At 35.4% G+C, this 16,057-nt stretch overlaps 1 protein-coding gene across 18 annotated transcripts in view; it reads right to left on the bottom strand.

Annotated features, from left to right (window-relative positions):
* Nucleotides 1–16,057, bottom strand: part of CHD9 (chromodomain helicase DNA binding protein 9) — a 244,116-nt gene that overhangs the window by 92,158 nt on the left and 135,901 nt on the right. For 17 of the 18 annotated variants that reach the window (XM_082438894.1, XM_082438891.1, XM_082438893.1 and 14 more), the window contains 7 exons: nucleotides 12,753–12,864; nucleotides 9,030–9,176; nucleotides 8,022–8,090; nucleotides 7,883–7,938; nucleotides 7,083–7,200; nucleotides 4,040–4,126; nucleotides 3,673–3,810 (listed from right to left, as the gene is read on the bottom strand). In XM_082438894.1, the coding sequence (XP_082295020.1) occupies nucleotides 3,673–3,810; nucleotides 4,040–4,126; nucleotides 7,083–7,200; nucleotides 7,883–7,938; nucleotides 8,022–8,090; nucleotides 9,030–9,176; nucleotides 12,753–12,864 (727 nt within the window). The remainder of the gene's footprint in view (nucleotides 1–3,672; nucleotides 3,811–4,039; nucleotides 4,127–7,082; nucleotides 7,201–7,882; nucleotides 7,939–8,021; nucleotides 8,091–9,029; nucleotides 9,177–12,752; nucleotides 12,865–16,057) is intronic. The other variant, XM_082438883.1, reaches the window with a different exon arrangement.

The following is a 16,057-nucleotide window of genomic DNA, read 5'->3' as shown; positions in this document are numbered from 1 at the left end:
CCTTGTCATTTGTTTCCATGTATTTTTAAATTTCTTCTTTGATTTCTTCAGTGATCTCCTGGTTGTTTAGTAGTGCACTGTTTAGCCACCATGTATTTGTGTTTTTTACAGTTTTTTCCTGTAATTGAATTCTAATCTCATAGTGTTGTGGTCAGAAAGGATGCTTGATACGATTTCAATTTTCTTAAATTTTCTGAGGCTTGATCTGTGACCCAAGATGTGATCTATCCTGGAGAATGTTCCATGTGCACTTGAGAAGAAAGTGTATTCTGCCACTTGCAGGTGGAATGCCCTATAAATATCAATTAAATCTATCTGGTCTACTGTGTCATTTAACACTTGTGTTTCCTTATTTATTTTCTATTTGGATGATCTGTCCATTGGTGTAAGTGGGGGGTTAAAGTCCCCCTATTATTGTGTTGCTATCTATCTCCCCTTTTATGGTTGTTAGCATTTGCCTTATGTATTGAGGTGCTCCTGTGTTGGGTGCATATATATTTATAATTGTTATGTCTTCTTCTTTGATTGATCCCTTGATCATTATGTAGTGTCCTTCCTTATCTCTTGTAACAGTCTTAGAGTCTATTTTACCTGATATGAGTATTGCTACTCCAGCTTTCTTTTAATTTTCATTTGCATGGAATATCTTTTTCCACCCTTCACTTTCAGTCTGTATGTATCCTTAGGTCTGAAGTGGGTCTCTTATAGACAGCGTACATACAGGCCTTGTTTTTGTATCCATTCAGCCAGTCTGTGTCTTTTGGTTGGAGCATTTAATCCATTTACATTCAAGGTTATTATCGATATGTATGTTCCTACGACCATTTTCTTAATTGTTTTGGGTTTGTTTTTGTGGGTCTTTTTCTTCTCTTGTATTTCCCGCCTAAAGAAGTTCCTTTAGCATTTGTTGTAGAGCTGGTTTGGTGGTGCTGAATTCTCTTAGCTTTTGCTTGTCTGTAAAGCTTTTGATTTCTCCATTGAATCTGAATGAGATCCTTGCTGGGTAGAGTAATCTTGGTTGTAGGTTTTTCTCTTTCATCACTTTAAGTATATCCTGCCACTCCCTTCTGGCCTGCAGAGTTTGTGCTGAAAAATCAGCCGATAACCTTATGGGGATTCCTTTGTATGTTATTTTTTCCTTTTCCCTTGTTGCTTTTAATATTTTTTCTTTGAATTTAATTTTTGTTAGTTTGATTAATATGTCTTGGTGTGTTTCTCTTAGGGTTTATCCTGTATGGGACTCTCTGCCCTTCCTGGACTTGGGTGACTATTTCCTTTCCCATATTAGGGAAGTTTTCCACTATAATCTCTTCAAATATTTTCTCAGACCCATTCTTCTTCTCTTCTTCTTCTGGGACCCCTATAATTTGAATGTTGGTGTGTTTATTGTTGTCCCAGAGGTCTCTGAGATTGTCTTCAATTCTTTTCATTCTTTTTTGTTTATTCTGTTCCTAGGCAGTTATTTCCACCATTCTGTCTTCCAGCTCACTTATTCGTTCTTCTGCCTCAGTTATTCTGTTACTCATTCCTTTTAGTGTATTTTTCATTTCAGTTATTGTGTTGTTCATCTCTGTTTGTTTGTTCTTTAGTTCTTCTAGATCTTTGTTAGACATTTCTTGTACTTTCTCAATCCGTGCCTCCATTCTATTTCTGAGATTCTGGATCATCTTTACTATCATTACTCTGAATTCTTTTTCAGGTAGGTTGCCTATTTCCTCTTCATTTATTTGGTCTTGTAGGTTTTTACCTTGCTCCTTCATCTGTGACATGTATTTTTGTCATTTCACTTTTTTTTTTTTTTTTGATGGGTGGGATTGTTTCCTATCTTACTGGTTGTTTGGCCTGAGGCTTCCAGCACTGGAGTTCATAGGCTGCTGGGTAGAGATGGGTCTTGATGCCGAGATGAGGACCTCTGGGAGATCTCACTCCAGTGAATATTCCCTGGGGTCTGAGGTTCTCTGTTAGTCCAGTGGTTTGGACTCAGAACTCCCACTGTAGGAGCTCAGGCCTGACCCCCAGCTCGTGAACCAAGATCCTGTAAGCTGTGCAGGGTGGCAGGGGGAAAAAAAAAAAGCCGGAAAAGGCCTTGGCTGTGGGGGGCAGGGCTTAGGCAGGGGCAGGGTTTAGGTGGTGGGTGGGGCCTATTCTTAGGACCCACAGGGCTGGAAAAGGCCATGGGGGTTGATCAGGCTTAGGTTCAACCACAGCAGGAGGGGCCTAGGAGTGCCTCTGGCCTTGGAGGGTGGAGGATCAGGTCCGGGACCCCAGCAGTCTCCCTGGGCCCGAGTAGGCAGAGGAAATGATAGGTGCGTTCCCCCTGATCCTCCAATCGCAGATGGTGCCCTCCCTGTTGGCCTCTCATCTTCTCCCCCACCCACGCCCCTAGGACCCACACGGCCAGAGGGGGCCCCCAGAAGGCAGGGGACCAGACCAGGAAGCCTAACAGGCTTACCGTGGCCGAGTGCAGGGGAAACACCCGAGGCACTTCTCCTGATCCCATGGTCCTGGAGGGTCCCCCCTGCTGCCTCTCCTCCTCCTTCCCTCCTACATCCCTAGGACCCACGAGGCCGGAGGGGGCCCTGGAGAATGGACGACCAGCCTTGGGAGTCCAGCAGGCTTGCGGCCAAAGTGGCTGGGGGAAATGCCCCCCGTGCCTCCCCAGAGCCTCCAATCCTGGAGGGCCCCTCCCCGTCCACCTGTCCTCTTCTCCCCCTGCCTCCCTCCTACGTGCCTAGGATCCACGCGGCCTGGAGGGGGCCTCGGAGGGCCAGAGACCAGCCCAGGAGCCCAGCAGGCTTCCTGGGGCCCAATTGGGAAGGGGAAATGCTAGGCGCACTCCCCTGATCCTCCAAGCCTCCAAGGGTCCCTCCAGGCGTGGGAACCCCTCCCCTCTCCCAGCACCCCTCAGGGGTCCCAGTCCTGTCTGGCCTCCACTTCTCCTCCCCCCTCACAATCCCCCACATCCTACCCGGTCGCTTGGGGGTTCCTCCTGTCTCCTTGGGTGTTGAGGTCCCCCACCAGCGTCTGGCAGGTGCCCTAGTTGTGGGGAGACGCAAACTCCATGTCCTCCCACGCTGCCATTTTGACTCCGCCCCATTATGTAGGCCTTTAACAATATTCTATACAAAAGGTTTTTCTAAAAATAAAGCTACTATGGAAGTAGAAGAACTATTTAGTTATGAAGAAATAACTGGTTTACAGAAAACAAGGGAAAGGTGGGTATAATAAGGATTTTTCTTTGATAGAGAATTCATAACTCTGCTTAGAGCTGAAACTGGTATTCTTGACATTTTTATAAATGACCCGAGAGGAAAAGTAGTGGGAAAGTTTTAAACTCAAGATGAGGCAGAAGTATTTGCAACTTTTCCAGAGGGAAATTTAAAAGGAAATACTTATCAAACTTTTGAATGCATATGTGTTCTGACCAAACAATTATACTTCTGATTTATCTTACGAGTGTTCAGTGTTCAATGTAACATTGTTTATAATAGCAAAACACTGGAGTATCCACTAATGGAGGAATAGTTAAATTAACATACATAAGATACTATGTAGTAATTTTTAAAATACAATATTAATTGCATACCAGAGTAAATTAAAATTTCAAAAATTACATTAAATCTGTTGAATAAAGAAATGCTAAGATTTTATGATGCTAAGGCATGGTCTTACCAAATGTCTTGTGTCAGGCCGTGAAGCTTGCAACTGTTCAAACTCTTCTATTTTTGCAAGATCTACATCTTCTTTTAGTTCCCAAGTACTATCTTCATATGGTAATGAGCACCACTTTACTAAGTAGTAAATAACAGGCTGTAAAAAAATTTTTTTTCATTTTACCATTTTGAAAAAGAATAGTAAGAAATAGTTTAAATTGAGAATCCCCAGAAATAGTTTAAATATATTAACCTACATCGGTAAAAACTTATGAAACTTTTTATGGTGTTTTTAGGTCATTAACTTTAAAAAAGTAATGCTTTAATATTTGGAAGTCTTTAGGTTTTTCTTACTTACTTAAAAAATATTTCTACCAAATATTTACCTCACCAGTATCTTTATCTTCACAAAAAGAGACTTCTAATACTCTGTCTACTTCAACGTAGTCTGGGTTAAATGGTTCTTCTTCCATCTAAAATTAATAAGTAACTTAATTGATATATGATAAAGAAGTAGAAAGATGAAAGTGAAATAAAGACAAATTTACTAGCTATTCACTATAGAACAAACACATAAGTTTGATTTTAATTAAATTTCCAAAAAATGGAATACTTCCATTTTAATTTCAAAAAGATTGCTAGGATATTTGTCTATATTATGAATCACCATGTTATATATAAAAAACTCAACTAAACAGCACTAAAAAATAGGTACTCTAGACAAGTAAGTTACTCTAGAAGATGTGTTCTTTAAAAATTTCCGAAAGGGAGCCTCTTTTGGAAAGAGGCTCTCCTTTACCTTTGTTTTACTACTTTCCTCAGGTCCAAGAGTTGAAGACTAATCACCCGACCTGGAGGCTCCTGTCTCATTTGTATCAAACACTCTTTATCTACTGATGGTTCTTGTGCTCAAGACCCCCTTACCTAACTAAATGCAAACTCTCTGAGCTACCTCACACTCGACTGCACCCATTTACTCTTCAACCTACACTTCTTCCTGTATTTTCTAACTGGGTTAACAGTAACACAGCACCAACTTCACATCCTACTCCCAGTTACACAAGCCAGCAATGGAGAAGTCATCTTAGATTCCTTCTCTTTTTTAATCTCCCACATCTCTTAACTCATCAATTCACACAGATCCTACTTTTATCTGAAACTCAAATTGGTTCCTCCTTCCTCATTCTCACTGCTTCATCACTTCTTACTTGGATCTTTACAAATAACTTCCTAACTAGTCACCAACTACTGTCTTGCCTCCCTTTAATTTATTTTCACACTGTCCCCACAGTACTCTTTCTCAAATATAAATCATATATTGCTCCCTTGCTTCAAATCCTTCAATGACTCTCCCCTGTTTGGGAACCAAGTCCAAATCAGTTTCTGTGGAATAAAAAGGCTCATACCTTTTCCTCCAGCCTCATCTCCTACTGCTTGACACAGCTGTACCCCAGATTTCATGCTTTAGAGTACAAAAACAGATGCTTTTCAAACTCCATGTTCTGTCACACCTTCATGGTTTTATACTCATTTTTCTCTCTTCTGAATAGATTGCTGTTCCTTCTCTTGTCTGCTTGGCTAATTCCTACCCAGTCCTCAAAGTCTTACTTCCAAAAGCCCATCTCAGCTATCTTTGCTGCTTCTCCTCCTCTGTTTAACCTCTAAATGTTATAGTACTCCATGGCTCTGCCTTTAGTTCTCCTCACTATCTTAATCCTTTCCTGAGCAATACTATCACCTCCATGTACAGGACACACTTGGTAACAAAGAGCACTGCCCAGCACCAGAATGGTAATAAGGTATTCTAAGAAAATCTGCACAGCTCCAGTTTATCCTGTACCTGAGTCATGAATGTACCTAATCTTCATGAAAAATTAGAAGATTATTAGTTAAGTATTTCTAAAATCTTCAGCTCATTAGAAACTTCTGTATCAGAGTGAGGAAGTGAGAAATTTTTGAGGACCTCCCAGCAATCAAAAACTGACAGGTCATTTTAGTCATCAAATTTTTGAAGTAGATTTTATAATTACAAAGAAATAACAATAGCTTCATGGTGGAAAAAATCTGCCATAAGATATCAACCATTATCTAGTGATTAAAGTTAACACCACCAGTAATTGGGCAAATAGGTATCATGTACCTCCTGATATGATACACTGAGAATGCTGCTGCATCATCTCTGTAGTGTTCTTTTAAATAATGCATGACCTGAAGCTGAGGAAACATCAGATAACCCCAAATTGAGGGACGTGATACAAAATAAACCACCTAAATTCTTTAAAAAGTGTCCAAGTAATGAAAAACAAAGAAATATTGATAAAGGAGACATGACAACTAAATGCATTATATGCTGCAGGACTGCATTCTGGACCAGAATAAGCATATACACACACACACTTTTTTTTTGCTATAAAAATACTAGTGGAACAATTAGTGAAGTATGAATAAGGTCTATAGGTGAGGTAAGAGTACTACATCAATGTTAATTATACTATTATTATGTAAGACTGTTTCTAGAAAATACTGAAATTGAGGCTTAATTTTCAAATGGTTTAGAAAAAAATGTATGTGCATGGGAGAAAGGCAGAGGCAGAAAGAGAGAGAGAGGGGTGCACAGAGACAAAAGGAGAATTAATGTTAATGACAAAGAAAACATGGTAAAATGTTAACATTTAGGGAACCTAGTTAAAATATATGTGGGAATTTGTTGTACTAAATTTTTCAAATAAAAAGTTAAAAAAATTTAGATGAATCTAAAGCTGCTCTAAAAAAGTCTATTAAGGGACTTCTCTGGTGGCCCAGTGGTTAAGACTCCGCATTTCAAATGAAGGGGGTGCAGGTTTGATCCCTGGTCAGGGAACTAAGATCCCACATGTTGCGCTACGCAGCCAAAACTTAAAAAAATAAAAAGTAAAATAAAAAAATTATAAAGTCTATTAAAAGAAAAATGAAAAAAAATTTAGAGCAGGACATAGGACTTTTTAGTGAGGCCTGGAAAGGTTAATGAATTTTTCCAATGAGGTTCTGTTCATGCATACACAAAGATGATACAGAAAATATGCAATATATTTCACATACTGGAAAATCTTCTTTTCCATTTATTTGCTATGCTATCATTTCCATTTCTTGAAGAACTTTGCTGATAAAATACTTTAAGATATTAACACACTCACATTCAACTCTAAAAAGTATTGAAATACATGCTAATTTAAAAATACAAGAGTTATCTACCATTCTGAATTATCACTGTTTCTGTTTTAGCTATTTTCCAAGCTAAATTTAGGGAAAGAAAAAATATGTAGATAGCATTTATATTCAAATATCATAAGAGGAAGCCTAAGAATTAAAATGAATAATACTTAAATTTTTGATACATAATACTACATGTGTTCAGAGTTCAACACATAATAGTCTTTTTTTTTCCCTTACGTCTGCAAAAAAATGTGCTCTTTGTGCTTGTCTCAATTTGAATCGTTTGATTTTCTGCTGGATCCTTTTATCTTTCAGAAGCTGCTGTTCTGTGGCCCACTCACAGTGAAGATAGGAGCTAAAATTTTCATAAAAGCAATATATTAGAATGATATAGAAAAACATGTTTTGAGTTTTTATAGATTTATTTTTAATCACAGCCTCTAAAACAAAATATTATCTTCAACTTTACAAATAGGTAGTTCATCATTTCATTTAATGTCAATAGACTCCATATGATTACTAAAATAAAGCCACTGTGATCTAAAGGTCTGCAATTTGCCATATGGAAACAGAATGGTAAATTGAATCATAAGGGTAACAAAATATGACTTTTAGTTTATTTCTTCATTATAATCATTTTGTCATGATCAGAAAGCTAACTTGTTTTGAAACCAATGTAATTTTATTTAAAATACCTTCCTTCACCAAAGTGTAAGAAAAAGTTGAACAAAATCTGAAAAGTTCAACAATATAAATATGATGGATAATGTCTGTAATTTGTAAAAGTGTAATTTATAAATATTACTGCATTTTGATGTTTATAAGTAATGTTTTCTGGGAAAAAATAAAACACTCAATTTTAACATGAAATGTTTTCAAAATCTTTTCACTTTTTAATAATTTTTAAGTTCCTGCAATAATAAGTATTAAAATATTTTAAAATGCAGATAAAATAAAAATCATAATTTCTTAATATACTTAAAATATTAATTCATATTTAAATACCTTTCTATTACTTTTCTAACTCAAATACTTACTAATTCTTGTATTTTACAAAAAATTCTTCTGTATCAATCATCACTCCAGGTGATATCTAAGAAAATAAATTCAATAATTACGACTTTTATGATCAGGCCATGGAATATAAAGTGTAAAATGTAACATATCATTACTTACTTCCTTCTTTATAATTCTAGAAGATAGTATTTTGTCCACAATTGCAGCATCTTCTTCACTCGGATTCTCCTATGTGAGGGAGGAAAAATGTATGATGATACATTCTGAAAACACTTTAGTTGCCACTCTGTTTATGAATATACTAAAATTCAACAAACATTTATTTAACACATTCTAGGGACCATGTTAAATGTTAGGAATACGAAAATGAAAAATATCAATTGCTGTTACTGTCCTCGTCATCATTGGCATCATCATCATAGTAAACATATGGTGCTTTTTAATGTGTTAGGCATTATTCTAAACATTTTACATATATTAGCTAATTTAATCCTTGCAAATACACTATAAAGTAGGTACTATTATCATCTCCATTTTGCAGATTAGGAAGCTCAGGCATAGAGAAGGTAAGTTCTTGTCCAAGGTGCCAGATCCCTCAGCTAGCAGATAAGTGGTTGGTTTACAACCCAGATAAGGGAGAGTAAAAGAACTTTACAAAGAGGAAAATGCATATGCAAAGACACAAAGGTATCAAAACATGGCATTTAGACAACTATGTTCATAAAACCAGAGGACTGAGTGGAGAGAAGTGGAAGGACATAAGGCCAGAAAATCCATACAAAAGGCTTTATAAGTTATGCTGAAAAGTGTATTTTCATTTTTTTCTGACTTAGGACACCATTAGAGGAGTTTTCAGTGGAAAAGTACTGTGATTAGGCTTGTAACTTAGAAATATTCTGCAAGAAGGATAGAGCTTGGAGGAGTTTCAGGAATATATATTTAGGAAGTGAAAAATGTAGTAAAAAATTGGACGAAGAAGCAAAGATAAAAAAAAGAGAGAACAAATCCCTAGGTTTCTGATCTGAATAACTAATGGTTCTATTAACTACAGTACGGAATCTAGGAGGAAAAGCTGGGGCAGGTTTTAGGGGGAAAGATAATGAAAATATTTTTAAAACTTTACATTTGTTTAAAATGTTTTTTGTCATAATCCAAAATCTGTCTTACCACAAATAACTGTAAAGGCTGTTCACCAGGTAAAGGAGCTGAATGCTTTTTTATTTTTATAGAGCCTTTAACCTCTTCTTCAGATTGTTTCCCTTCTGCATCTTCTGCATATTTTTTTCTTTTAATTTGTCGATTTGATCTTCTTTTCTGTAATGAACAATAAGGAGCATATATATGATTATTTTAAAGGAAAAAGATTATTTCTAGTGTGGCAATTTTGTACATTAAATTTTCAAAACTGTATTCAACATTCATCTTTTCTAATTTTTCCTTTTAATTAAAGGAAGATTATAATTTGCCCTTTGCCAAAGGTTTACAACCTTTGGTTTTACTTCCTAAAGTGTCAAGTAACAATGATTAATAATAATACCTTTATTACTTTTCTTTAGAAATTGTTAAGAATAAAAAGGTTTCTTTTTACTTAACTATTTCACAGCTTGGGAAACACATAGTTTAAACTGTTAATACTTTCACAGTTTTTGCCCCCAAACCTAAAAAGTATACATCAGATGAATGTTGGTTAAATAATTAATCAGGGGCATAAAACTAAAAGAAGAAATTAAATAATATTTGACACAAAACCCATGAACTTGTGTTTAAAACAGATTTAAAAAACCCCCAAAATAATATAAAATGTTTTAAAAGAGATACAGAAAATAACAAAGTATGAAATCTACCAAAAAATTAAACGTGAATGGAGGAACCAGTGTTTTACTACCTTTACTAGCTTCCCTTAAAAATAAAGAACACCACTATAATAAAAACAGAAGTAAGCTTTTCAGAAAGTATTATGTGTAGCAACGTAATTTTAATAATAATCTGAATGATTTAAAATCAGGTATCAAATGCGCATGGCTTTACTTACCTCCCTAAATATCAAATATTTGATGTTCCCACTATAAAGACAAATCTCACAATGGCTTGAAAATCCCAAAGGACTTAGGTTTGCTTTTGCTCACCTCCCTAAAATCTCGTGGATGGAGGCATCTCAGCCAACTGTTCTACTGCTCAATACTCCTTCTTCCTTTTACTATTCTTCTGTGTATTTAGTAACTCCCATGGCATTCCCCCCAGATACAACCAAAAGAATAACCCATGTGTTCTCCTTTTGGTTTCTGCCAATGTCTTCTATTTGGGAGGTCTTTCATACTTCCGTTGCTATGACAAAACTGAATCAGTGCAGCAGTGTGGGTACAAACTGTTATTTGCATCCAGAAAGGATGCAGTGCCTCTTTCTCTTGAGAGTAGTGGAATATTGAGAGAAAGAAAGGCACTACTGTGGAGAGGTAGTTCAGCCAAATGTAGTAGAAAAATTCCATGCCTCAATTAGGATGGGTCACCATCTCTTAGCCATGAAGATATTTACATTTTCAAAACTCAAGATAACAATTTTGTCATTATGGGAGACAGGAAGGTGGCATACAAAAGTTATAAGAAACTTCTTAAGACTTAACTTCTTAAGAAACCCAATTTTCCCACATCCTGTTTTGGAAAAGATATGAAATATTTATTATTCCCTGGGAGAGAAAATTCTATGGATCTCGAATCTAATACTAGGCTAAAGGAATGTTTGGAGTTCGATTACAGGCATCATATAGTTCTTAATGCTCAAGAACAGTTTAAATTAATAACCATTCATGACATTTATTATTCTAACAATAACCTATATAACCAATGTTATGTCTCACTAGGCACAAATCTTTTAAATAATGAAGTTTGGGAATAATTCAGTATACTTTTAGAAGATTCTGTAGATGATTTCAGCATTAAAGTTTCCTTTCTGGTCACTTAGGCATCTACTGGTACTTTGAAATGCCACACACAGTCCTGAGTAAGTAGTAAACAAGTGGTCTGAAAGAATCCTTTCAACTCACAAAAGTGCACATTCAGGTAATTTTTCACAAGACAGAATGAGAGCCACTTACTGTAAACTGCTCCCTCATTCTATGAAGACTTTATCAGTCTCTGAGTAATTAAAAAAACTCTGAGTTTTTCAACTCTATGAGCTGATTTTGTCATAACTTACATTCCACTAGAGCATATAGTTACATATTAGGCAAAGCCAAGTAAGGTACCACTCTCACCAATTAACTTTCTCTGTCATACAATAGTTCTACTACTTTAAAAATACAAAGCTAATTTGAATGTCGGCATTTTAGGCTAATGTGGATATTTTTGGCTTTCTTTCTTCATAATGTTTTTCGAAGGACAATTTAAAACAGTGACAAATTCTTTCTTCATATTTCTTTTTTCTAGCTTTTTTCTTCTTATGTCTTAAAGGCTTTAATAGATCAGTCAACAGCACTTTACATAAGAGGTCAGAAACATTATGCTTTTAAATGACTGAATAGTTTGTTATGATATCACTTGTTTCCTATAATAATCCTAATAAAATGTGCTATAGGGGCTTTTTAAAATAATTTAAGTCTCTAAATATAGTTAGACTACTGCATTACACTCTATTAGGTAAAAAATTAAGTATGATAATCATGTGTTCAGATTTCGACCTGACTCTAAACCTTATATTACTTTTCAAGCCTTCAAATCTTGACAATCCATTGTGGTTGAAAGCTACTTTTATATATTTATACATCATTTATATAATAATATATTTAAATATATCAATAATATAGATTTATAATTGTTTACTAGAAAATTCTTTTTTCCTTCCCCATTAAATTTTTTGTGTTAAAACAACACATCTGTCAAAGCAACCTAATTAACTACAGTGAAAAGTATGGAAAAAATGTGCATGTTAACCTATTCTACCATTTCATTGTTTGTTAATTACATAATGGAAAAATGGCCAGCATTATTTTAGTAAAAATTTAACTAAATTTTCTCATGTCGAATAATTATAAGTTTGCCTAAGTTAAGGATAACATATGAAGAAAAAGCCAGGCCATATAATATTAGGAGCTTTAGTCACTGCCCTTACCTCAACTCTTGCAGCAGCCCAGGAGCCTTGAGCCACTACTCTCCCATTGGATAAGAAGCTGCATAAGGAAGAAGAAAGGCCATTCAGGGGCTTTCTGGCCCCATAATGCAACAAATGCCACCACCCCTACGGCCTATAGTCGTTCTTTAATTATTAGAAAGCAGAGGGTGGCCTGACTTATTATGACCTTCACTATATATATATATATATATTTTTTTTTTTTTAACTTCACAAGGTTATTTTGAATATACAGCTATTCAAAAACAAAAAGAAAGAAAAAGGAAAATGCACAGTATTTTTGTCTACATTAGGGGATTTTTAATATAGTTGTTTAACTTTTCTTCAATAGAAGCAGACCAAAGGAATTATCTCTAGGAATGATTCAACCCATTTGCTTTATCATTTCTATGTGACTTTTAAAATTAATATCTCCAGCATTAAATTCATTCAAAAGTACTCTGTAAGTACAGGGTAATATCACTGGATACTTCTCCATGTTAAAAGCCACCAGGGACTTTGGATTGTTACTTAAACTCTCTGGGCTTCAGTTTCATTATCTGAAAACTGAGAGGGTTTGGAGAGGATGTGTAAGTTTCCTCCCAGGTCTAACATTCTATGGGAATACTACTAGGACCATATTGTAATAATGCTGTCATATAAGTTCTACCATACAATAAAATGTATTTTTACCACTAAACTATAGTATAAATATCCATAAAATAATATTATGCTATCTAAATAATTCTGCCAGTGCTTCATTTCTCAGAAAAAATTTTAATACTCACTTGAGAGTCTTCCTCTTTGAATGCATGCTGTGGCACCTGCTCTGCATCAGATATTTCATCTGAAGACTCATTCTTTCTTTTTTGCTTCTTACCCAATGTAATAATGAGTTTGCTGTTTCAAGAGAAAGAGAGTAAACAGTAAGATCTCTTTGTACTTTTCCATTTTGGGGCAAATTAAGATTCCCATGATAAACTTCCTTCCATTTTGTATCACTTGAATGTCTAACCAAAGATGATATTTATCATGAAATCCATAATGACATTTTCACATGATAAACTCTATTCCAATGGAACAAATACAAACCAGTACTACAGTTAACATATTTCTAAGCAAAGAAAGGCAGACCAATTCTATCACTTGTTTCTTTAGGCTCAAGATTATTTTTCATGAGAAAAATGTCAGGTGATATAACTATTAAATAATTAAAGTAATTCATTTATTTTATTATCTTGTAGGTTTGGAATGAGGGATTTTTTTTCCTTCTACCTCCTATTTATTTCGAATTCCACTCAATTCCTTTGAATCCCGCCTATTCACCAAAAGCCTCTACACTTCTTTCTACCCTATAGTAGTTTCTCCCTTACTTAAAACACTTTACCAATTGATTGTTCTTTGATTATTTCACTTATGTTAAGGCTTTTCTTAGCTATACTATATGTTCCTAAAGAGTAAGAACTTTCTTTTATTTTTTTATATTTCTATAGTATGTATATGTTTACATTCTCTAATATATACATGTATATATATATGTATATTAACACACACTGACTCTAAATGTCTAAAATAAAAATACGTTTTCTATGTTTTTTCCTGATCAAAGATAAAAGTACACAGAAGTACATCCCACATTTCCATATCTGGTTCAACGGATGAGACGGAATGATCTTCAAGCACCATCAGGAAAACTCTATTTTTTTTTTTAAAGATTTTTTTAATGTGGACCATTTTTTAAAGTCTTTATTGAGCTTGTTACAATACTGATTCTGTTTTATGTTTTGGATTTTTGGCCCCGAGGCATGTGGGATCTTAGTTCGCCGACCAGGGATTGAACCCGCACCCTCTGCATTGGAAGGTGAAGTTTTAACCACTGGACCACCAGGGAAGTCCCTGGAAAACTCTACTTTAGATTTCTGTATTTCAAACATAGAAAACTCCCCAAATATTTACTTTCAGGTACGATATATCGGAAATATATCAAAAATTTTTTCAATAATTATTTACTAATGTTGGAGAACTTGAAGGTTAAGAGCAAGCACTTTGAAATCACAGTTTCAAAGATTTAAAGCTTGACTTCACCATTTACCTATCTGTGGGACACTAGGCAAATTACTTCATAGCTTCCTTGCCTGTAAAATAGGGATATTACAATAGCTAGTTCTATTGTCGTTGAGAATTAAGTGGGATAATACATATCTGAGCACAGCCTTTAACACACAGTAATTTCTCAGCTAATGGTAACTATATCTAACTGTGACATGCCAGGCACTTTCCCAGGTTCTAGGATTTGAAGATAGAGTGGACACGGTTCCCAACCTTAACACATCATTGTTAGAATATGATCCCAGCTAAAATGCTAAAGAGGAAGTTAGCACAAGATGTAATGTGAAGACAAAGGGAGAAATCTTTATGTTTACTGAAGAGTAAAGGAGGCTTTACAGAAAAGGTAAAGTTTGAGATAGGGAACTGAATGATGAAAGAGAGTCCAACAAGTAGTGAAAAGAAAAGGTAGGGTACATTGCAGAAGAATGAGAATAAGCAATGATAAGAGCACGTCAGAAACACACAAAGTACTACAGGAGGAGATGGGTCAAGATCACAGAAGACCTTATATTACATGCAAGGAGTTAATGTTTTAGTTTAAGCTCAGCTTTAAGCGCCACATGGCAGGAATTTAAAAGAAATCTGTCTAGTTCACGACTGACAACAAATGGCACTGAGATATTTTTGAATGAATGAAAAAAAATAAGCCAACTGGAAGATGTAAGAATTTTAAGCATTCTGGGGATGTAAACAGCATGGTGACTATAGTTAATAATACTGAATTATATATTTGAAAGTTGCTGGGTACATCTTAAAAAGTTCTTATCACAAGAAAAAAATATATAACTATGTGAGGTGATAAGATGTTAACTAAACTTACTGTTGTAATAGCTTCACAATATATACACACATCAAATCATTATGCTGTATACCGTAAACTAATACACTGTGATATGTCAATTACATCTCAATAAAACTGGGGGAAAAATGAATTTTAAACGAGGGAGCAATGCAACCAGAAGGAAGTGAAATGCAAGACAGGGAAACCAGCGATAAGACTGACAATTCAGGTGAGAGAGATGTAGAGTGAAATATAGGGCCATGGTAGTGTGGGTGAAGAGGGAAAGGAAGACACAATTTTGCATTCTGGAAGCAGAAACAACAGGACTTGGTTATTGACTGGATGATGAGAGGTGAGAAAAAAATTCTAGAATGATTTATCCCCAGGGTATTCTCATATTGGTTTGATCACCACCTTCAACAGGATAATGGTAATTCTTACTTGGTATCTCACTTGCACTTTTCTGAGTATGTGAAATAAATACGAGCAAACATATAGCTTATGTTGGAACCGGGAAATCAGAGGAAGTACAAAAAGATACTCTGGAACAACATTAAGGAACCAACCATAGTTATATGCTATTCCCTCTCCCTGCTTTCATTGGTCATTTCCTCAGTCTTCTGGTCCCTATTCCTTTACTCTGGTTTCCCTCCTAAAATAAAAATCTCCCTTGAGGTCATATCTACTATTAGATACCACATGATTGTCCTCCTCCTTATCCACAGTTCTCAAAAAAGTCATCTATACTGTTTCTTTCGTTCTTCAACCCACTATAATCTGAAGTCTTAAAACTACTTTTCATATTCATAGCTTCCATTTATTCAGTGTTTACTGGGTCAGCCTCTGCTGGTTTTACATGTGTTCTCTCACTTCATGGTCATACAACTCTGACAGGCAAATTTTACAAGAAGAGGAAATTGAGGCTTAGAGAAATTAAATTACTTGTTTAAAGTCATATCACAGTAAGAACTGAAATAGAAATTAAATATGCCTCACTAAACTCCGAATGTTTCTGAACTCCTAAAGTCTAAGGCCACAAATGACCCCTGTAATGCCAAATCTGATGGAAATTCTAAAATTTTACCTACCAACACATAACTAATCACTTTTTCCTTATCTGCACCCTTGGATTCATGACCCAACATTCTCCTGGTTCTCACTTAACTTCTTCGGCTCTTCTTCTCTTAGGATGTTGATTTTCAG

This window comes from Balaenoptera physalus (genome assembly GCF_965194825.1).
Source record: "Balaenoptera physalus genome assembly, chromosome: 19".
In the NCBI taxonomy this organism is placed as follows: domain Eukaryota; kingdom Metazoa; phylum Chordata; class Mammalia; order Artiodactyla; family Balaenopteridae; genus Balaenoptera; species Balaenoptera physalus.
The sequence above is the reverse complement of the archived record's forward strand: the minus strand, read 5'-3'. Positions and strand labels throughout refer to the sequence as shown.